The 21,293-nt window shown below is 50.5% G+C and overlaps 6 protein-coding genes across 6 annotated transcripts; 4 read left to right on the top strand and 2 right to left on the bottom strand.

Moving 5' to 3' along the window:
* Positions 1 to 2,893: 2,893 nt before the first annotated feature.
* J4E79_010776 (uncharacterized protein) lies at positions 2,894 to 4,343 on the top strand (the record flags this gene model as incomplete). The annotated part of the gene is made up of 2 exons (XM_049359609.1): positions 2,894 to 3,019; positions 3,069 to 4,343. The coding sequence occupies 2 exons, from the start codon at positions 2,894 to 2,896 to the stop codon at positions 4,341 to 4,343; spliced, it is 1,401 nt and encodes a 466-aa protein (XP_049205911.1).
* A 405-nt stretch (positions 4,344 to 4,748) lies between these two features.
* Positions 4,749 to 5,768, bottom strand: J4E79_010775 (uncharacterized protein; the record flags this gene model as incomplete). Its single annotated transcript, XM_049359608.1, has 2 exons — positions 4,749 to 5,430; positions 5,491 to 5,768. The coding sequence occupies 2 exons, from the start codon at positions 5,766 to 5,768 to the stop codon at positions 4,749 to 4,751; spliced, it is 960 nt and encodes a 319-aa protein (XP_049205910.1).
* A 4,109-nt stretch (positions 5,769 to 9,877) lies between these two features.
* J4E79_010774 (uncharacterized protein) lies at positions 9,878 to 10,456 on the top strand (the record flags this gene model as incomplete). Its single annotated transcript, XM_049359607.1, has 1 exon — positions 9,878 to 10,456. One exon carries the CDS (start codon positions 9,878 to 9,880, stop codon positions 10,454 to 10,456), a length of 579 nt encoding a protein of 192 aa, XP_049205909.1.
* A 605-nt stretch (positions 10,457 to 11,061) lies between these two features.
* Positions 11,062 to 12,579, top strand: J4E79_010773 (uncharacterized protein; the record flags this gene model as incomplete). The annotated part of the gene is made up of 3 exons (XM_049359606.1): positions 11,062 to 11,438; positions 11,508 to 11,734; positions 11,786 to 12,579. The coding sequence occupies 3 exons, from the start codon at positions 11,062 to 11,064 to the stop codon at positions 12,577 to 12,579; spliced, it is 1,398 nt and encodes a 465-aa protein (XP_049205908.1).
* A 4,756-nt stretch (positions 12,580 to 17,335) lies between these two features.
* J4E79_010772 (uncharacterized protein) lies at positions 17,336 to 18,430 on the top strand (the record flags this gene model as incomplete). The annotated part of the gene is made up of 3 exons (XM_049359605.1): positions 17,336 to 17,620; positions 17,739 to 17,918; positions 17,969 to 18,430. The coding sequence occupies 3 exons, from the start codon at positions 17,336 to 17,338 to the stop codon at positions 18,428 to 18,430; spliced, it is 927 nt and encodes a 308-aa protein (XP_049205907.1).
* Positions 18,431 to 18,983: 553 nt separating this feature from the next.
* On the bottom strand, positions 18,984 to 20,390 carry J4E79_010771 (uncharacterized protein; the record flags this gene model as incomplete). The annotated part of the gene is made up of 1 exon (XM_049359604.1): positions 18,984 to 20,390. The coding sequence occupies one exon, from the start codon at positions 20,388 to 20,390 to the stop codon at positions 18,984 to 18,986; it is 1,407 nt and encodes a 468-aa protein (XP_049205906.1).
* Positions 20,391 to 21,293: the final 903 nt, after the last annotated feature.

Here is a 21,293-nt window from a genome sequence, read left to right as displayed (position 1 = left end):
CAACTGCAGCGTGCTCTTGCGCGTCCATTCCGGCGCTTGGCAACGCAGGCGTGTTTGGCAGGCGACTTGACTGAAGTCGAGGGTCGATAGTATTGATCTCGACGCCAGATATACGCCTGTGCCACTCGGCATTCAACTCTTGTATTTCCCCATCTAGCGATCTTACCATCGCCGTCGCCCTTGCTATCGAAGCTGCGAACTTATAAGGCTGGCGCTGCCACCGATTAATCCTATCTACCTCTGCTGAACGCCTCATCGTCTTCGTATCAATTTTCGTGCACAGCTTGCACTTTGTACCCGTAGGCACTGTCTGCATAATAAGCTTCATCCCACATGATTCCCCAATCCTCCACTCTTTAGCGCAATGCTGGCGGAAATGTCCCCATTTCCAATCACCGCATGCGAATCGGTGCTGATCGTAGAAGCACATCGTGAGGAGTCGTGGGGCGGTGGCTAGAATCAAGGCGAGGATTTGATCCCAGAAAGACGCGTACAGTAATGATGGAAATTCAAGGTTGACAATTTGGTTTTCGGGTGAAACGATCAGATGCGGGTTCGGCGGGGCACGGATACCAGCGTGCCTTAGGTGACATGTAATATGTTGGGGATTGGTCGCCTCCATGCTCAGCCTTAGGCCATCCGCGGGCTTAAGCGAGAGCCATCGAATAACGACGTATAGAGCAATTCTTGCAGCTCCTCGATCGGTGAGTCCCGCATCAAGCCCATGCATCATTGTGCGCTATGGTCGAGAGGGCAGGTGCTAAGTGAACCGGTCAGCGGGACGCATTAGAGTAATCGAGTGGGCGAGCTTCGTGACATTTTTCACATCATGGACATCGAAAAGCAAGCTGGGACACAAGACTACTTACCTGGCTACCCTTCCCTTGCAGCCTTTATTGCGAGTGACCCAGACCAAACTTCAGCGGTTTACAAGCGATTCAATCGATTGGCTTCCCGTCATTTACTGCACCTACAGAGCCATCTGTCAGATTTGCAAGCTGAACAAGACACGCTGGATCGCGAGCAGCACAGGGAAGATCTGGGGACTAAACAATACTCACGCAACTGGGCGGTGTTCTGTGACGCAGCTTCACGAGATGCCCGACAAAAGCGCAGGAAAGAGTTGGCCGATGAGATAGGGCAGACACTCAAGGAATACAGTGAGTAAGTCGCGCAAAATGCTCTTTGCCTTAGACTAAGATGTGCTCTAGGAGAAGCACTGTTCTATGAGAGCCATCTGGCGACCCTTTCACGGCCCACCAAAACAACCCTTGAAGCCTTCCGATACCGCTTCTTCAACTGCAGCTCAGGCCCTCCTTACCCAACGCTGGGTGGTAATAGCACTGCATTGTATGATGATCCGCACGATCTTGTAGCGTTACGCGGTGAAGACCGCGATCGTCTCACGGCTTTCCTGCAAGACTACTGCTCATGGCTATTCGGGGTACGATGCAGCTGTTCCAACCCACTTTGACGAGCAGCCGAGCTAATGTGAACACAAGCCTCGGAACGTGCGACAAGACATAATATATGCGCCAGATCATCGTGTCGCGAGATGTGTCACGATACTAAGTACGATAAACGCGGCAGCACTCCTTGTTGGCGCAATCGTCAGCCTTTATGCGACCAAATCCCCAAAAACCAAGCTCGGCATCATAGCTCTTTTCACAGCACTTTTTGCTACCAACGTTGGCATTCTGACAAACGCCCGACAAGCGGAGCTGTTCGCTGCTACTGCTGGGTGAGTCGACTGGAAAACTGCCGCTGCTCAACTGATGACTTTGTAGATACGCTGCTGTACTCGTTGTTTTTGTGAGCGGAAATCTGGGTGCGGAGAGCGCAGGTTGAGACGGTAGCCTAATCGTGTAAGTCACATACATCAGCTCTCTCCACAGATGAAGTGTCCATGATAGTATATGGGAGACGTTGCGTCGAGACAGCGAAGATGGCAGTCATTCAGGTTCTTGTGCGATTCGCAGGTTTCGTGGAGACGGAGCTGCTGCGCGAATGGCAATGTTGAGACATGTCAGCCCGTGCAATTAGTGTCGTGAACTTCAGGTGAAAGGTTGAAGAACATGCCAGCATGCCATCGGCGAGTGTTGTAGGAACTGGGCATTCTCTCCCTGCCCAGGTGTGCTGCGCAGCCTGTGCGTGGCCTTCCCTAGCTCGTCTTAGCGCATGTACCCCGCACACAAGCACGTGATAAAGGCTCCATCCCAGCGCGCCACTCCGTCCGTTCAATCTCAAGACACAATGTCTGGCGATGTTCAATTCGTACTCCCGCGCCGCGATCCGACAATTGAACGATGGTATCAACGGAGGAGAGCTGTGCGTGCCCTGCCAGATAGCTCTAGAAGAAGACGAGCGTACGGGCTTCGCTAGCATTGGTACTCCAACCTGGTTGAACAACGGCTTCCGAGAATGTGAGGAAAACCAGCATCTGACCGAGCCTATTCTCTATTGCGATTGTTGTCGCCATGTTATCCGCGCCCGAGAGTTCCAGAGACGACAAGGAAGAGATCAAAGTCCATCGGTTGATGCGCGGAAGTATCCTGGGGATTTCAACGGGCTGACAACGTGTGTGTTTCTACATGATGATGACCTGGATTCGCAGGAGTGTGAGGCGGCATTGAAGGACTTCAAGGTTCGAAAATCAGAGTATAGTCGGACAGTAAGACATCACTGGGCGGATGTGGAGTTGATCAAGAGTTGGCTTGGTGACTGCGAAGAAGATCACGGCCATGCCTGCAATGAACACCAGACATCAGTTACTGAGACTGGGCCGCTTTTGCTTCTGGATGTTATCGATGATTGTCTCGCGGTTGGGAATTTCAAGGATCGGTATTTCGCCTTGAGTTACGTCTGGGGCGCTTCGAAACAGTTCCTGACCCTGATGGAGAATTACGACCAGTTGCGCCAGCCCGGAACTCTTTCCAAGCAGCCTTTGACCCGAACCATCAGGGACGCAATGACCTTTGTCAAGAGCCTGGGTGAGCGATACTTGTGGGTTGATACGATGGTAGGCGGATTCAGCACGATAAATTGGGTCTTCCACTTACCAAACTCAGTGCATCATCCAAGATGACGCTGCCAACAAAGCGAGCGCCCTAGCCCAGATGTGCGCAATTTACAGTTGCGCCGTGGCCACGATAGTGGCTCTAAACGGAGACTCCGCCGACGCCGGCCTACCCGGCATTCCGCCTACGGCCCGCAACACCACCGCAACCTTCGTCACCCCTGGACTACACATGGTGGAGCGATCATCCTTGGAGAACATGTTGGCTAATCACACCTACGATGGTGTAGACGTCGACTGTATTTACAACACGCGCGCCTGGACATTCCAAGAACGATTACTATCGAACCGGAGCATATACTTCCTTGGTGAACAGGTGTACTTTCACTGCAAGAAGCAGCTTTTGTGCGAAGATAGATACATCAGCGATGACACCAGCTTCTATACATTGGACAAGATGCGCACGACAAGCGCAGAACTGAAGTCCAAGACTACTCGAGCTGGCACATATAGTCCACTGGACGAGTTTCGTTGGTACGAAGAAATCATCGCAGAGTACACCGCAAAGAAAATGGGATTTCCGGATGATATTCTCAATGCTTTCACTGGCATTCAGACTATGCTAACTCGCATGTTCGATTGGCCTTTTGTCGGCGGCCTCCCGACTCCCCTTCTGGATCTCGCTTTACTTTGGACTCCAGTCACTACTATCGAGCGGCGACTGACAGCCTCGCAACAACCAAGCTGGAGTTGGTCGGGCTGGATCGGGCGAGTTCGATATGCAGATCTTGTGCGCCCAGGCCATAGGCCGATAAGCTCGTTGTTTAGGCCGCTCGCGACACATCAGCTCGCCCCGCCAGCTACGATTGTCTTCGAATGTATGAGTGTCCCTCTGGGAGCGTTCGAACTCACCAAGGTTCCAAAAGGGCTTTTTGACCCATTCCAGAGCACATCTAGCCCCATCACCGAAGACTCATACTACGTCTTCGACAGCAATAAACGTCGCTGCGGCATGCTCATAGGCCTTCCGCAAGAATATGCGCTGTCCATCGCCAGTGGAGACCTGAAGCTCCTCGCGCTTTCGGCTTGGAAGTCGAATAATAGCCTCACTAAGAACGGGTCGGTCATCTCTCATCTCTCGGATAATGGATATTTCTCAGACGAAGAGGTGTACGATCAAGCTTTCCGCGATGCAGAGTGGTGTACATACAACGTCATGCTCGTTCGCTTGGTAGGCGACGCGTGTGAGAGGGTTGCAGTGGGACAGATGCACGTAGACGCGTGGCATGGAGCGGGTGAGACGCGGGGAAGGTTCGCGGTGAATTAATCATATGGCGATACAGTAATAACGCACAGCTATAACTCAGAGCATGAACAGCGGCAACATGATAGACATCCCTCGAAAAGCTCAAGGAGCGTATACTTTCCCAGTGCCTATATGTACAGTTCGATCATTGAGTAGGCACGTCGCGCGTTGTGCAATTGTCATGCGGCATCTCGCCAAACCAGCTCGCTGTTTGGGGTGTTGCCAAAGCCTTCCGCATAACAAGGTCTGCCATCAAGAAGGCAGTACCCTGTTCAGTCGGTGGACGCCACCCTCCCAAGAACGGCAGCTTCCTCAGATGGATCCTCGAGTATGCCGTGTCGCAGTCTGGTTGCATAGGTATGCTAAGCATTATCCGACTTGGCCTCGACGTCTCATGTCCTCCTTTTGATACTAAGCGGGTTGATATCACCGTTGTTTCTCCAGCACGTCGATTTGCGCGAGGATCACATCCTTGCACCATGGGAGCGCATCTGTCCTGGCGCTGTGCACATTCTTAAGGTACTGCTCTGTTGAGAGCCCGTCGGTGCATATAGCAGGGATCATGCCATGCCTGGCGACGTGTGTAGCGAACAAAAGGCGTGATGTTCGGCCGTTGCCATCTGGGAATGGATGGACGCTGACGTAGTACAGAGTGTCCCATACACCTTTTATCAGAGGATGTATGCCCTCTTGGTCGTGCGCAGCAAACTTCGACCACCGCTCCAGATTCGCCTCGACTTCGCCTGGATAGGGGAATATGGCCTTTGGGTTCGAGTGAACCTGGACTGGCATGTGGCGGATTAAGCCAGCCTTGAATGGCATTTGCATACCTCGAAACAGTATCCTCGATATGATCCTTATGTCCTCTAGGAGGTTCTCCGGGGTTGATGCTCGCTCGATATAGGTACTCGATAGTACAGCCTGTAGTGCAACAATGTTGTTGCGCAGTTCGAGATACTCTATCTCCTTGGACTCCTCGCCGTTGTCGAGTTTTATCAACTCGCTCGAGGATGGAAGCCGCAAATTCATCGCGTTGAGCAACGCGCTTCCACCGTCTTTTTGCAATGGTATGGCCGCTTCGACCTTCTTTGCGGTCGCTAACGATAGACTGTTGTGTTCTATGGCGCAGCTTCTCCAAGAAAAATTGGCAAGTACGTTAGTACAAAACACTGTAGTATCTTGCATGGTCTTTGATGGTGATGTGTCCTCAGCTCTTAGCTGGAAATCTTTTCGCAGCGTATCCAAGTATGCAAGTTCTCGACGCATTTGGTGTTGCGCATCTCTCCAGGGTGCTGCATTTCGTATCTGGTAGACTTTGTCCCATACTGTTCCGGAACGGGCGAGCGTATTCCACTCCGGTCCATCTTCAAGAAGACCGTCGAATTGCGCATAATGCTTTCTGAGGAGGGTATTTCGCGCGCGGATGATTTCTTTCGTCCACTTCATGTTGTTTGCGTTGCTGATTTTCTGTTTGTGTTGAGGTTCTGAAGTTTGGTGCAGGTTAACAGAATCTTTTCGGAGGTTTCGGGTTGCTAGTAGCTGCACTTCTATGGTACTTGCCCCTACTTCCATGGTACTCTCTGTGACTTCCATAGTACTTGCACCCACTCAACCATAGCATAGCAGCGGCGAAGGTCCCAAATCCAGCATCACTCGCACTCGCCATACCATTGTAGTATCTTACAATATCGTTAATAGTGATTAGTCCTTAGCACTTAGCTGGAACTTCTCCGGAGTGTATACAAATGTGCGAGCTCTCAATGCATTTCATGTTGTGCACGTCATCCTAGGAACAAGCTAAACAGGTCTGCAGCCTACATTAACGTAGAAACCTACAAAGTAGGTGGCCTAACGTTGATGTAGGCTCTAGGCCTGCTCAGTCTTTTCCTTGTATAAGGTGTGTGCATCTTTCTAGGGTGATGCATTTCTCCCACAGCCTGCATTAGAGGAAATCATCTGAGCCAGCCCACGCGCACAGATTGTAAGCGGCCAGTACAAGACGCCGACCTTCCTTGTTCATGGCACGAGCGATGACCTGATCCCCTGGGAGCAGTTGCAGGGGACGTACGAGGCGCTCGTAATGAAAGGTGTGTCATCGGGCCTTGCTATCGTCGAGGGTGCGCCGCATATCTGCGAACTCAGTAGCAATCCCGAATCGGAAGGGTGGAAGGCTGTGTTGAAAGGCTATGATTTCCTTTCTGCCACGATAGACCAATCCAGTTCTGCTGCTGTCGGGTGTTCCATCTGATCGGGTTCGTTCAGTTGCGATAGCCCCGGTTCGAGAGACCTTCAACGTAGAGGGTGTAGTGTGGATTCGGAACTCGTGGGTGGCTTATTCGCGATGGATCATGGCCAGTGATGTCTACAATCGAATCAGCTCGGTGCTTTAGGTGGAAAAAACAACATCGAGGGATCCAGTGTAGTAACTCAATATCATGCCAGCGGAACACGCTGGATGGGATCATCATCGTACCTGCTAATTTATGATCGCCTGAGCGGCCAACACCTGGATCTAGTTGATGGGATAACCCAGTATCAGAAATAATTCTGACTGTAAGGAAGTGCGCAAGCGATGGCTGTGGCTGCTGGTAGTGTGGGTATATGCGAGGCTGTTGGAGTGTGGGCAGGCACGCAGGTCATCTCCAAGGCCCCTGGGAAAGCGCGGGGCTGGGCAGGGTCCAATTATGCGCTAACGACATGTACTCGACGCCCGCGTCATTGTTCACTGTGTGCCTGCTCCTCTACGCACCCTGTGCCGCAAAAGCACTGCGCCCACCAGAACTCGACTCATCTAGCTAATCTGAAGTAGCCAGCGACAACATGTGGCCCTTTACACGTTGCCACTTTCGCTCGCGTACTGCTCCTTCTCTTTGCGCAACCAAACCGCTGCCAGGAGATTGCATTTGGCAGTGATGCGACTGAATGGCGGTCGAACTTTTCGTACATACATAGCTATCGCCTGTGATTGCGACACATACACACGTCATCCATACTGCACCCGCACCGCCGTTCGAGTCCCAGCCTCCCTTCGCTTATAGCCTGTCTCTTTTCCGTCGTACGGTGTCGCAAAAACCTACCGAACCCCATGAAACCGTTGCCTTCCTTCCGCCTTCGCTCTCCGCTCGTATAGCGGAATGGAAGACAGGCCACGAAGATTTTGCGATGACAGGTTGATGGGACTCTGGCCTGTTGTAGAGTTCTGGCGCGACGTGCACGCATCGCATTTGAGGGGTACCCATTCAAGTAAGAACGCATTCCGCAACACTTTTGATCGACACTGTGACATGGCATGACGGTCTCTTTACTCAGGAACGACAGAGTGAACCGAATAATATGGTAGTAATAGAGAGTACAACCGCAGCGCTGACATCATCTCACTTACAGGAATGGTGGGGCCGAATCGTTGGCAGGCCCCCAAATCAGCCGGATTACCTGCTGCGCCGCTGTGTCTGATACCAGATTTAGCCTTGAGAGAACCTCTGCAATCCGTCTTCAATCTTCTCTTCCCACCTCAGCAGCTGTCTTCGAAGCGACTAGAGATAGCGAGATCAATCTACCGTAAACAATGCACCAGTGTACGAACTCCTCGCCTCAGGAGACCGTCATGAGCGGACGCCCACTCGAACGAAATGAGTCTCATGAACGAAACGAGGCTGCGGCGAGATCGCGAACTGAGTCCATCTGCTCAGGTTTCAACGTCAGCCCAGTGCTTCGATCAAGTTTCGACCCAGTCTCGGCTGCCACTTCATCTTCATTTTCAGACGCAGCGTTGGAATCGTCGGAAAGACCAGCTTCTTCCGACCAGACTAGAAGTCCCATCGAGCACTCGCCTGGCTCTCTATTCGGTAAACGCTCGAGGTGGAAACGGACATGGATAACGCCTGTCACAATACTAGGCTTCTACTTTATATGTAAATATGATATGTAGCGTTTTGAATTTGCTTGTCTACGATGCTAACAGCGTATAATCAGCTTTCATTTGTGCAGCAACGCACTACTGCTTCTTCGCCTACCTCGACGGTCGTATCATCTTCCCAGGCTCTATGCCCTCTGCAAAGACCACTACAATCCCACAAGCCTACGCTACTACGGTATCGCTAGTGCTAGTTACCGCGTTTCGTGCGGCACTAGTAGCAAGCATTGGGACATGCTACACGCAATACCTCTGGGCAACATTCAGGAAGCGTGCGCTTAAGGTACTATTCTTTTTGGTCTCACTAGCAAAACGGAAGCTTACAATGTGCAGATCACCCTAATCGAAGACCTGTTCCAAGTGCAAACAAATCCGCTCCGTCTTCTCAACTACCACTTGTACTTCAAAACGCCAATGCTTGTCGCCGTAGCTATATTTTGCTGGCTTGTACCTATTGCAACATTGTACCCTCCGGGTACTCTAGTCGTCGGACTGCAGTCCTCCTCCATCGATCAAAGCTTCAATGTGTCCGTCTTTCACTACAGGACTCTCCAAGACATTACGGACGACAATGTTATAGCCTTAATACATTGTGATTACAACACAGACGGTGTATACGATCCGAGGCCTCCGACATTCCCGGAAGCGGTACAAGATTCGTCGTTGCTAGAAAATTGTTCTACAGAAAGGTCAGTCCATATCATTCCGACCAAACCACAGCGTTGCTAAGGTTATATCTGGTGTATACTGATTTCCCCACAGCATGACCCCTGGTATGGATTATATCATACGCTCAAACCTCATCGTAGGCGAGATATCGAGGCTGAAGCAAGCAAGCAGAGAGAACACATCGTATGAACTTAATTTTCTTGGCACCACACTAGATTGCGAGACTACGAACCGCACCATGGAAAGCACAATCAAGCAAATAGGCTTAAACGCTTTCCCTTTCGAATATCCGGAGTCGGTTTGGAAGATAGAGCACTCTGAACCCAGTTGCGAGTTGAGGAACTACGAACTTTCGAACCTTTTCTTTGGGAGTACATCGATCACCCACCGTGTCGGCCACTATGAAGAAAATCCACGGTATTGGCCATGTTTAGACAAAGACAAGTGGCAGCCTACTATGAATCACTCGCTATCTGCATATACAGAGGACGTCGAAAATTTTCCGGGCTCCGGCATACATGTCATTGTACCTATAACCGAAACAGTGTGTCAGCCTAGGATAGTGAGATATTACGTCACCATATCACACGCTGGCGGAGCACAGCATATCTCTTATGTGATTGGGGACGAGGAATCTGTACCGGAATATGAGACAAGTTTCGACAGCTTCAACGGAAGTTTTGAGCAATGGTCTCAGCTTTCAGACACTACATCAATTTACAAGTATTACGCACGGAACCTCGATCAGTCTGGAAGCGTTGCCAGAGGGAGCACATTTAAGTATCCCAGCATGTCGAACAATTCAAAGCCTTACACAACTAGAGATGGTAAAGTCGTGGAAACATGCGTGCTCGACGCGGAGCCCTTGTTGATAGACATTCCTCAACAAAGTGAGATCTGGCCACTTGGTGTTTTCGAGCAACGACTTCATGAAAGAGGGAAACATTATGACTGTCCAGCATTTGATCCCGACATGGCCAACGAGCTCCTCATCAACACCACAATCTCTGCACTTTCCCTAAGCCAACGCTTCGCCACAGTCAACGGAACAGAGACCCGCGCTTTCAACGTCTACCGCTTCGAGAACAAACTCGCCTTCTTCCTACCATACGGCCTCTCACTCGCCCTAGCAATACCAATCGTAGTACTAGGGCTCGTAGCTCTCTACGTCCAGAACCACGGCGTTTCAGCTATCAGTGGGGGTTTCATGCAGCTTCTGATGACGACTACTGGACGAGGTACACTTGAAGCGGTCGTTATGAGAGGCTCTGGCACGCTAGGCGGATACGAGAATGTTTCGGAAGAGCTGCGTGGGATGGAGGTTAGGTTTGGGGAGCTGATCGAAGTTAGTGGGGATGAAGTTAAAGAGACTGACACGCTTTTGAGTGGGCATGACGGGCTTGCTGATGTGCGGAATGATGATCGTTCGCAGTTAGGTGTGCAGGCTGCGTCTGGAACGGAGCGGTTCGAGGACAGCGTTTCTGTAGCGCGAAGAGCCGGCTTCGGCACGGTCGATGAAGTGATACCATTCAGGAAGGAAGCAGAACAGTAGTTGGAGGCTGTGTGCTCTAGGAAGCTACGAAGGGAGGAAAATTGACGGGTTTGCACTGATTAAGGTTGTCCGGGCACTTGCAATGCTGATGGTTCAGCTTTGACGGTGACGGTGACGTACACCAGAAGTCACTTCGGTTAAAATCGAATCGCGCTACCCTCCGTAAAGCGGCATGTTGTATAGTGCACCGCATTCGTGAGAACTCCGAAGGTGTTGTGATGATGAGCAAAAAGAGAGCAAAAGGAAGCAAAAGCAAAACATACAATAGCGCCCTCAGTGCAATGCTTGTATAGGGCTGAGCGGACGCAGATTCGAGCCTCAAAATTGAACAATACATACCATGTTCGGCCCATCTCTCTTTCGTGGTTTTCTATTCGTATCAGCCAATACGAATGATGGCGTCACGGCGCTAATCTCGGTGTTATGTCGACCGTGCTCACCGGCGGTAAGATTAAGTCTCTCTTCGGTATTGTCTACGGACCGTTTCCAAGCTTACACCCGTGCCAGGGGGGAGGCTGTAATAATTGTTCCTCCCGTTCGCGCTCTTTTCTTCGTGAACTTTGTTTTACACATTGGAACCTTGGATTCCATCACCTAGCTCAACAATGCAGACGCGCAAAAACCAACAGGTCGCTTTTGCGGCAGTCGCATTCCTTTCTGCCTTTGCATCCAGCTCGCCAGCACACCCACTCTCACGTCGCGATGTAGCTTCCCTATCCAACGTGCATGCTCTAGCACTCCAAGAGCGTGGTATACCGGTAGTCGACTCAACCATTCCCCTCAAGCTGCGTTCTGGCGCTGGCAGACAACTTGCGAAACGCCAAAGCGGTGGACCATTGCGCACCATCTATGACGGAGCGCAATATGCCATTGACGTGACCATTGGCACGGAGACGCTTCAAGTTTTGATCGACACTGGAAGCAGCAGTTTTTGGGTACCAAAGGCCGATTTCGTGTGCGTAGACGTAAACGGCACGCAACAGTAAGTCCAACGCATTACCCAACTCTCGTCTGGTACCTTGAATCTGATATTAAACGTTTCTCATTGTAGATCTCAGCCCACTTGCGGATTTCCAAAATTCGGCCCCAAAAGCTTTTCTGGCGGCCAAATCGCGGACCAGAACTTCAACGTGACATATGGCGGAGGGGAATTTGCGACTGGCATTGTGGGTCTTGAAGACGTTGGCTTTGGAGGTGTGACGGTCAAGAATCAGAAGATGTCGTTCGTGGATAGAACCTACTGGCTGAGCGCAGGCAATCTAACTAGTGGGCTCATGGGTACGTACAGCATGTCGTCTGCTATGAGTGTTTGTTAACAAAAGTCACTAGGCTGGGGACTTGGTGCAACCACCGCCATCTTTGAGGGCGCGGACCCGTCCCAGGACGGCGGCAAAAAGCCCATATTTGTCAAACCATGGTTGGAGACCGCCTATGACCAAGGCTTGGTCGCAAAGCCCATCTTCTCAGTCGTGCTCGGCAAGAGGGGCAAAGACGACGCGGACTTGTCAGCTACAGGTTTCCTTACGATAGGAGGAGCGCCATCGTCATCGTCTTTGCCGCTCACGGGTGCATACGCTACTACGCCAATCCTCAAAGAGACGTTCGATCACTACCAGCTGGAAAACGAGTATGTCCACTATGTCATCCGACCTGACGGGTTTGTGGTCAACGGAAAGTTCATTGCCTGGGCCCCAGGCACCTCCGCGGGCACCCATTACGGCGACAGTCAAGAAAGATTCACGATCCTGGACACCGGTACTGCTTACAGCATGGTCCCGAAGGGTCTTGTAGAGACAATCGCCGCAGCCTTCGACCCCCCGGCTTCCTTCAGTGAGGATGACGGGCTTTGGGTGGCTTCGTGCAATGCGAAGATACCTTCCGTTGCCATTCGCATCAACGGAACGGACCTTCCTTACGCCTCATCAGACGTTCTCGTCGATGGAACCCTGGGCGTAATCGACGAGGAGAAGCAGACATGCATCGTGGGTTTCATGGAGCCATCTACTCCGCCCTGGGGTGGCGACCTGCCGTATATCCTTGGAGCCAACTTTCACAGGAATGTGCTAGCGGTACACGATATTGGAAACAAGGTAATGACATTTGGTGCGCTGAAGTGGAACTGATTCCGGGTTCATTGCGGCGCCTATAGCATACAAAAGATTCTATATCGATAATCGATAGAAGATACCTTCCTATTTGTTGTGCACGTCAACATCCTATTGCTCTCTAAAGATCGCTCGGGTTCTTTCGCGTAGTGTTCTTCCCCTTTGCGCGTTAGCGATATGGCCAGCAGTTCCAACATGACCGTCAACCGACAGAATGGTGATTGACTCCTTCCCCTCATGTCGGTCCGAGGTCGCGACATACGCTCAGGCCAAAAGATTACGCCGACAAATGGATGCTGTACTGTGCTAGCTCGGTCCTCGTAATGTAGCGACGTACCTCACAGATAAGCACATCACACAGCTAGACGTATCACTTAATTTATTTAGTCTTAGACTTGTTGATAGGCATAGCTAGGGTACGGTCGCCTACGCAAAAACTACCGCAGCAAGACACAGAGCTCCAGGGAGACCCTGGATAAAGAAAATCTTGGTATTTGCCGTCAACCCTCCATAGACACCAGCCACAAATACACAACCCGCGAAGAACAGAGCGATTTGAGGCGCAAACACGGCGCTGGGGTGGACCAAAGACCATAAGAGGCCAGCTGCCAGAAATCCGTTGTACAGGCCTTGGTTGGCGGCCATGGTCTTAGTTTTGGCCGCGAAGTCAGGCTTGAGTGCGAAAGCTTTCAACCCTGCTGGTGAGGTCCAGAGGAACATCTCCAAAGCCATGATGTAGACATGGAGCGCGGCTAGTAGAAAGACGGTAATAGAGGCGAGGAGCGGCATTGTAGGCGCAGATCGAGGGTTGGATGTGGTATCGATTCTAAGAGATGATGAATTTTGGGTATGGTCGAGCCCGGTGATGAGGGGGAATCAAGGTGAATAAATAGCTAGAGGCCACTTCGGCTTTACTTGAAAAACGCTAGTCTAAACGCGTTGCAGGAATGCTGGCGACACGGGCAAATTCCTTCCTATAATGCCGAAGGTTCTCACATTCCCGCGAGAATTCGAGACTAAGCTATGAAAGTGTAGACCCCAGGGTGTTCAGTTTTTCCTAAAGTTGACATGTTCCGGGGAAAGCTATTGCGCAGATAGTTCTTAGAGCTAGGCGTTAGTTTTGTGGAGGCGGAGAGGCAAGGTTTCCAAAGGTTGAGCTGGTGGCGTTCAGGCGGGCAGCCGTGGGCGCCGGCTGTTGCCTAGCCTCCCTGCACAGCCCTAGCTGACTGCGTTCATCACCGCCCCGCGTCATAAAGCGACAACCACGTCGAATGTCATCTTCTGTTCTTCTTCGCACAACATCAGTTTCACCACTAACCTTTCCTTTACATTCTATTGTTCATATTCTTAAATACTACCCAAAGTACTGACAGCAAAATTACATTCAGATCATGCGTCTACTAGAGATGAATGAAGATGGAGACCTTAGCCTTAAGGACCACCCAGAAGAGACTGAGCCGAAATATGCAATCCTCTCGCATAGATGGAGCAAAGACTATAAAGAGGTCGCCTTCAACGATGTGATAGACAACACATACAGGGACACAAGAGGATATAAGAAAATCTACGGCTGTGGAGAACAAGCAAAATGGGATGACCACCAGTTCTTCTGGATTGATACCTGTTGCATCGACAAAAGTAACAGTGCAGAGCTTTCCGAATCGATCAATTCAATGTGGCGATACTACTGCAACTCTCAAGTCTGTTACGTCTACCTAGACGACGTTTGTGCGGATATCGGTGAGGCTGAGAGGAATACTGCGTTTGCCAAATCAAAATGGTTTACGAGAGGGTGGACACTTCAAGAGCTACTGGCACCTCCAAAGCTTGAGTTTTACGACGCTGGATGGAACTTCGTCGGGACGAAAGAAGATCTAGCAGAAATGATCTGTACCATTACAAAAATTGATAAGCGCTTCCTTGGCCCCAATGTCAACTTACTCAGGCAAGCAAGTATTGCTGAGAGAATGTCTTGGGCATCAGGAAGAGAGACAACAAGACACGAAGACGTCGCTTATTGCTTGCTCGGAATCTTCGACATCAACATGCCTCTGCTGTACGGCGAAGGCACGAAAGCTTTCCAGAGGCTACAAGAAGAGATTGTGAAGCACTCGGATGACCAGTCAATATTGGCATGGGGTTCACCATCTGCGGGAAACGACAGCAGCAAGCTTTTTGCCCATTCGCCAGCTGCATTTGCCTCTTGTGAACATGTCGTGCGAAGCATACAATCAGGTCCGGTGAAGCCGTATTCCATAACAAACACAGGCCTCAAGATCAGTCTACCACTCCTCAGGGGAGGCGTTGACGGCGAATTCCTCGCGGTGCTCAACTGCACACGGCGGCTCGACACATTCGGTAGTTTGGCACTTCCCGTAAAGCAGACGGGCAGCAGTCACCAATATCAGAGGCGCAGCGGCGAGCTCCAATCTGTTCCTTTCACCGATTGGGTGCGTTTGGGACAGCAGCCAATGTACATCAGCATGGAGCCGCTTGCTGACTACTCGACAAACCACCTAAAGGACAACACTTCCATTCTACACACACTACCGAAAGGCCATAAAGTCTCCCAGATATTTCCCTCTGGCCCATCGTCTCATTACACGCATACGTTTGAGGGAAATCGGCATTCAAGCTGTCTAAAAGATCCGGACAACCGAACACTTGTGGTACTCAGCTCAGAGAACAATTGCTGCTACCCTCTCATGACGTTCTTTCACAAGAATAGCTTCTTTCACGACTGCGTTTGGGATGCCCGGCTCCTTCCTGTTCTTATCGATGACAGCTCCGATATTGAACAGATCTTCCATGCATGGAAACGGGAGGAATTGTCGACACTGCCACGAGTTCAACGTTTCTCTCATGGAGTAGTGGCGCTTCGCACCGTACCACAGCTGATTCAAGGCCGAAGAGTTACCATGATCGACATCGTTCATATTCATCCGACTTCGATCAGTGCTCGGAAGATCCGCGAACAAGGTCTTGTAATCCTTCGGTCCGTTGGATACCGCCTATGCCGTGTCGTGTACTGGATCTTTGATCAGCTATTCGAGGGTTTCTCTCCCCGCGAAACTGTCCAGGCAGTAATGCCGATGTTGACTATTTACTTCACTTTCTCATCACCCAAACGAGACCAGGTCCAAGATCAGTCGTTCGCTGTAAGGTGGTATCATATAGCTGCTGTCTCATACTTTCTTGCTCTCAGATGCCTCAGACGGCTGAGGGAGACCCCCACGGAACAATCACCTGTTCTAGGGTGGAAGGATATTCGAGACTTCGATGCAATAATAGGCTATTGCGCTCTTCTAGTAGTGTTCGTTCTTCTACCCTATATTCTTCTTGGAAAAGATTTTGGAATCCAAAATAAGAATATGTTACGTTTAGGATTTGCGTTACTAGAGCCTGTCTTTATGCAGGTTATAGATTCGAACACTCTTGCACTTGTACACATATTACATGTGAATCTCTATAATTTGTACAATTAGATAAACACATCAGTGCTTTCTCCCTTGTATGAGGTATTGGGACCGGCTGTCGTGCGATTGAAAGGGCCCGAAAGTGAATGATAATGGTTAGAGAGTATTTGGTCTCTCGACGGCATCCGGCAAGTGGAGCAAGGCATACCAAGCATGTAGCGGGAGCGAAGAGATGGCTGGTCAGCTTCATCTTTCTTAGTATTACCTTAACCTTCTTTCCCAATACGAACTTACCCCGACGTATCATATATCAGCTTTGAGTTTATCTCGTAGCAGAGCCCGCGACTTGGCATCATTGCGCAATGATTGACAAGATTAACAACGAGGCTGATAGGTGGGGCGGTGGGCGGAGCTGTGGTAAAAGATCGAGACGGCAGTCCGTGAAAACGACAAGATCTTAACCACCGTCAGACTCTGAAGCTCTTACCGCCATTGCGACCCAAAACTGTGACTCGATGTCACAGCTAAACAAGTATTACAGCACAGTCAACGTATTCGCCTAGCTGGAAAGGTTGAGCTAAGGGTGTACGAGGCTAACGCAGACGGTTCAGGCGGGGCAGCTGTGAGCGCCGGTTGTTGCTTGGCTTCGCGCCCCGCATGGCCCTGCCTAACAGCGACCATGAAGCAACAACAACGTCAGCTATCGCCGCTTTCTTCTGGCACGTTATCAATTTCACTTCAGGTCCTCTACGCATGACTCAAGAGAGCTAGAATAGAGTAGAACGGAACAAACAGATACGTGGGTTAAATTAAGCCTGGTTTAGGTGTAGAGAAGTTGCCGGAGGGATCTGCGCAGCACTCGGCCGTAACAACACTCGTACCGAACACGGCCGGGATAACAGTTTTCCGCCATGGAAGCATTGCTAATACCATACTGATCAGTCAACAGTAGTAACAGTTCCTGCGCACCAGCTTGCGCCTCGTATAAGATGGCTACTTTTGCAGAAACCTCAGATACCAGCACTCGACTCCGCCACAATAACGCTGTAAATTTCAGAACCAGACATAGCTCCTACCATCTCGACCATAGCTATGATCTCTGATCTCAAAGTTCTTCTCCTGACGAGTAGCCTGATACTTGCGTCAGGGGCAGTAACATCACAACAAAGCCGCGCAGAGGTACGGGTTCAAAGCAATGCGTTTTTGGAAGGACAATGCTCACACTCCATCAGAATCTGACATGTCAGTTCAACGTGGGCCTTGACACCGTAGGTTTACCATAAGCAAGCTTCCTCAAATTGTACTGGGACGCTGATTTGCATTAGTCGGATATTGCAAACACCAGCTATGTGCGCATGATGAAGAACGTCAAACTTGCTGTTTCCGGAACGACCTACCGCTACGCCATCAACGCCCCGTTCGACAAGGAAAAGCCATACCTCCTGTTTCTTCACGGCTTCCCAGATACTTCGTACGGTTGGGTCAACCAGATCGAATACTTTACCAGGCGCGGCTACGGCATCATAGCCCCAGATCTTCTGGGCACCGGTGGTACAGACAAGCCCGTCGAACTGGAAGCTTATAGTCTGAAGACAATGGCATCTGACCTTGCTGAACTGCTCGACTGCGAAGGTCTTGACAAGGTAATCGCAGTTTCGCATGATCTGTAAGTCCAATAATGCCATATGTTGTCTTGTTCAAACCGTCCGACTAACGTGCCTCAGCGGAGCTTATGTACTCTCCCGCTTTCACACGTACCAGTCTCAGTACCTCTCAGCCCTTGCATTCTTGGATATCGGCTACAACGCCCCCGGAATAGACGTCAACCAAACCTTCGTGGAGGCTTATAACAATATTTCACAAGCAACATTCGGCTACCCCATTCTCGGGTACTGGTACTTCTTCGATGAAGATGACGCACACGTCCTTTTGGATGCACACGTACGTTCAACATTATTACCCATCATGAGCTCAAGCTTACAATGATACAGTTGGGTTCTCTATACTCTCTCGCGTACTCGTTCAATGCACCAAAAGTAATGGCGGAGAATTTCAACCCGATTGGTGCACTTCAAGAATGGCTCGCAGCTGATAGAAGAGCGGAATACGGCAACGACTTCATCACCAATTCGACTCGCGAGCAATGGAAAACCATCGTTCGCGCCCAGGGAGGCGTTGAGGCAAATCTGAAATGGTACAAATCTTACTTGCGGGGTATCAACTCGGCTGATGAGAACGAGATTCGATCGATGTCGGGAGTCATTGAGCAGCCTAGTCTGTTCATCGCGGCCGAGAGGGATTCTGTCGGTATTCCGTCAGAGCAGTTACGGTCTACGCTGCCATACGCTCCGGGAATGCAGATTAGAACTGTTGATGCTGGCCATTTTCTTCATATTGAGCGAGCTGATGAAGTCAATGAGGCACTCTACGACTTCGTCCAGGGTCTTCAATAGGTGGATGCCAAGGTAGCAACTGGATTAGCGGAAGGCTGGGGTGGTTTGCCCCTCTTCTTCTTCCTCTTTGAGATGTTGTAGTTAGGATAGTTGTTGTAATGGAAAGAGATTGTTTGGTGATAACCCTTCTTCTCTGTGCGAGCACATGTACTTACGGTCCTCATCATTCGAGCAACTCTTTGCGTTCGTTTTGCTAAGAGTTGTAAATGATTTGAGCAGCTCAGTCGCTCTGCGTCATCGCTGTGTTCATGGAGTCAATAGCTCAAGTATGGCATCACATTTAAATTGCGTCAAAGTGAGTTGTTCCATAAGTGTCTTCTTGGATACATAATCTAACCTAGGAACGAGGGTGCGCAGTGCTTATGGTTCGTTTATGACTATCAGGACCGACAGTGACTGGTTGACGTGAGATTACGCGAAGACCAAAGACTAGAGATGGGTGGAATGAAAACCTTTGGTAAGCTAGTTTCATTTCGAATACAAATGCGTAATTACTTCAATTAACAGACCGATCAAAAGAAGAAACGCCCCAAAGAGGACTTCTGAACTACAGCTAGACTACACTTGCAGCATCATTCTTTCCCATCTGCTCCAAGTGATCACAAAGCCCCCTCACCCGTTGCTCAATACTGGCATTGAAAGCTGTGGCCTTCTCAGGATCCCTAGGCGGCGAACCCATGACGGGAAAGTCAAGACGAGACTTTGCACACCATTCACTCACCTTAGGCTCCGCCATCCACTTGAGTCTGTTCTTCATAGAAGCCAGAAGGGTCGTAGGATATTCCGCCGGTATGCGAGTGTACGGAAAAGGGTCGCAAAGATAGTTCTTGAAGTCTTCGTTGTCGTAGCTACTTTCGACGTGTCCAATGAGAGCGGCGCTGAACGTGGGCTGGAAGAACTTTACATTTTGAATCGTTATGTTTCTGCCATTGAAGACGGGAATAGGTGGCACGTTTCCTAGACCAGGCGCAGTACAGTCGATGAAGAGGGTGTCAGGCACAGGAGTGTATGTGCCCTTCTCTAAAGTGACCTTGTCTGGGTCAATGCGCTTGACTCGTCCCTGGCGTATGATGTTATTGACTTTCTTGACCTCGTCAAACTCCGCCTTTGTCACAATCGCGTGTCTGAACATGGTGGGCTCGATGCTCTTGTCTAGACGGTGCGCATGCCCGAGCTCCTCCATGCGATGGAACATCTCTTGAGATGTTTTGGACTCCATGATGGCAGCGGATTTTTCTTCCTGCAGTTGTTCCAGGTTTGACGTCGTTTCTGGAGGTTGAAGGGTGGCGCGGTCCAGAAACCAGGAGTCGCGCGGCATAATCCAAGAAATCTTCTTCGGGTCAATGCCTTGAGCTAAGAGCCACGAGCATGCGTCGACTGCGGTCTTTCCGGCTCCGATGATTGTATACCCGCCGTAGGGTCGCTTCAGTGTTGTTGCTAAAGCGTTGGGTGTGACAAGGTTGGCTTTGTCTGAAACCTCATACGAAGGTGGGCCCATAGAGGGAACCGTGACCTTCACGTATGTGGAGTCTACAATGCGAGCGTTCGGTCCAACCCGGATGGCTTTCCCTGTGACAAGCGATTGAAACTCTCCATCGCCAGTGTAGTTGTGCAGTGGGTAATAGGTGACGCGACCGGACGGAAGGAAATTACTGTTCAGGACCTTGGTGTAGTAGGCGACAATCTCGTCGCCTGTTGCCACCGCGGCAAGGCCCTTGTTGAATCCAACTTGATCGATTTGCTCATCTCCGAGCTTTCGAGAGTTGACACCGTAGATGTGGGACGGTTGGTGAAGGGTGACAAAGGGGTAAGCAACTGTCCAGTGACCTCCCGGACGGGAATAGCGATCGACAATGGCTACCGTAGCCTCCTTCTTATCGGAAATCAGGGTATCGACGAAGGCCATGCCCATAGCACCCGCGCCGATGACAAGGTAGTCGACGGAGATAGTGTCGGTCATGTTGGTTCCTGGTATCGTTTTGGAGGTATGTACCTAGGTAGGTTGGAAGAACCGTTCAGGAGATTGTTTGTGTGTTTGAGACGAAGAGGTGACAGTTTGGGTGTAACAAAAAGAGAGAGGAAAAAGCAGTACCATATACCTTAGTACATACCTTGTCCGGCCGAGACACTCGCACTAGGATCTTCATCAGAGTCCAAGAGACCGTTACTTCGGCACCATTCGCTGTCGATATTGACAGTTGTCTATGATACCTTGACATGTCCGTGTATGTTTCCTGTACATTGCTGCCGAGCCTGTTGTTGTGACAAAGTTGCCCCGGTCGGTCAGTAGGTCTAGTTTACGGACGTAAACAACGGAGCCCCACTATAACTTCCTGGCTTGAAAGTGCTAACCTGCCAAGCAGTACTTGAGGCAAGTTTACGGACGTATAGGTACCCTGCCATGGAGCCGTTGCGTACGAGCTCTGGCATCTCGCAATCCTCCGAACATGGCCGGAGATAGAGGTTCGAAGTGGCTTAGGTGCGGGCTCGTATCGCTACGGGTTCGGCTTCAGGTACTTGAATTGGCGGTCCTTGTTATCTACAAAGCACGATTGTATACAAATCGGAAGTCGCTGGTCTAGTCTGCGTCATCGCTATAGCATGGGCAAAAAAAGGATGTGCAAAAACATACAACAGCCCGGATTCGCTTCTGGTCACCCACGAAGCTACTAACGAGCCGGTATCTTGCTTAAGTACCGCTGAGCGAACGGGAAGCGCTGTGTGTCAAGATCCTATGGTCGTATGTGAAGGAATAGGTGATTTGGTGGTATATAAAGCCGTTGCACTGGTTTCGAGAGAAGATCGGCGGCGAGGACGGCATGCGAGACGTCAAGGGAGGGCTGCGGCCACAGAAAAGAAGACC

This window comes from Alternaria viburni, assembly GCF_023758015.1.
Source record: "Alternaria viburni strain BMP 2772 chromosome Unknown scaffold_33, whole genome shotgun sequence".
In the NCBI taxonomy this organism is placed as follows: domain Eukaryota; kingdom Fungi; phylum Ascomycota; class Dothideomycetes; order Pleosporales; family Pleosporaceae; genus Alternaria; species Alternaria viburni.
This window is presented reverse-complemented; position numbering and strand designations above follow the sequence as displayed.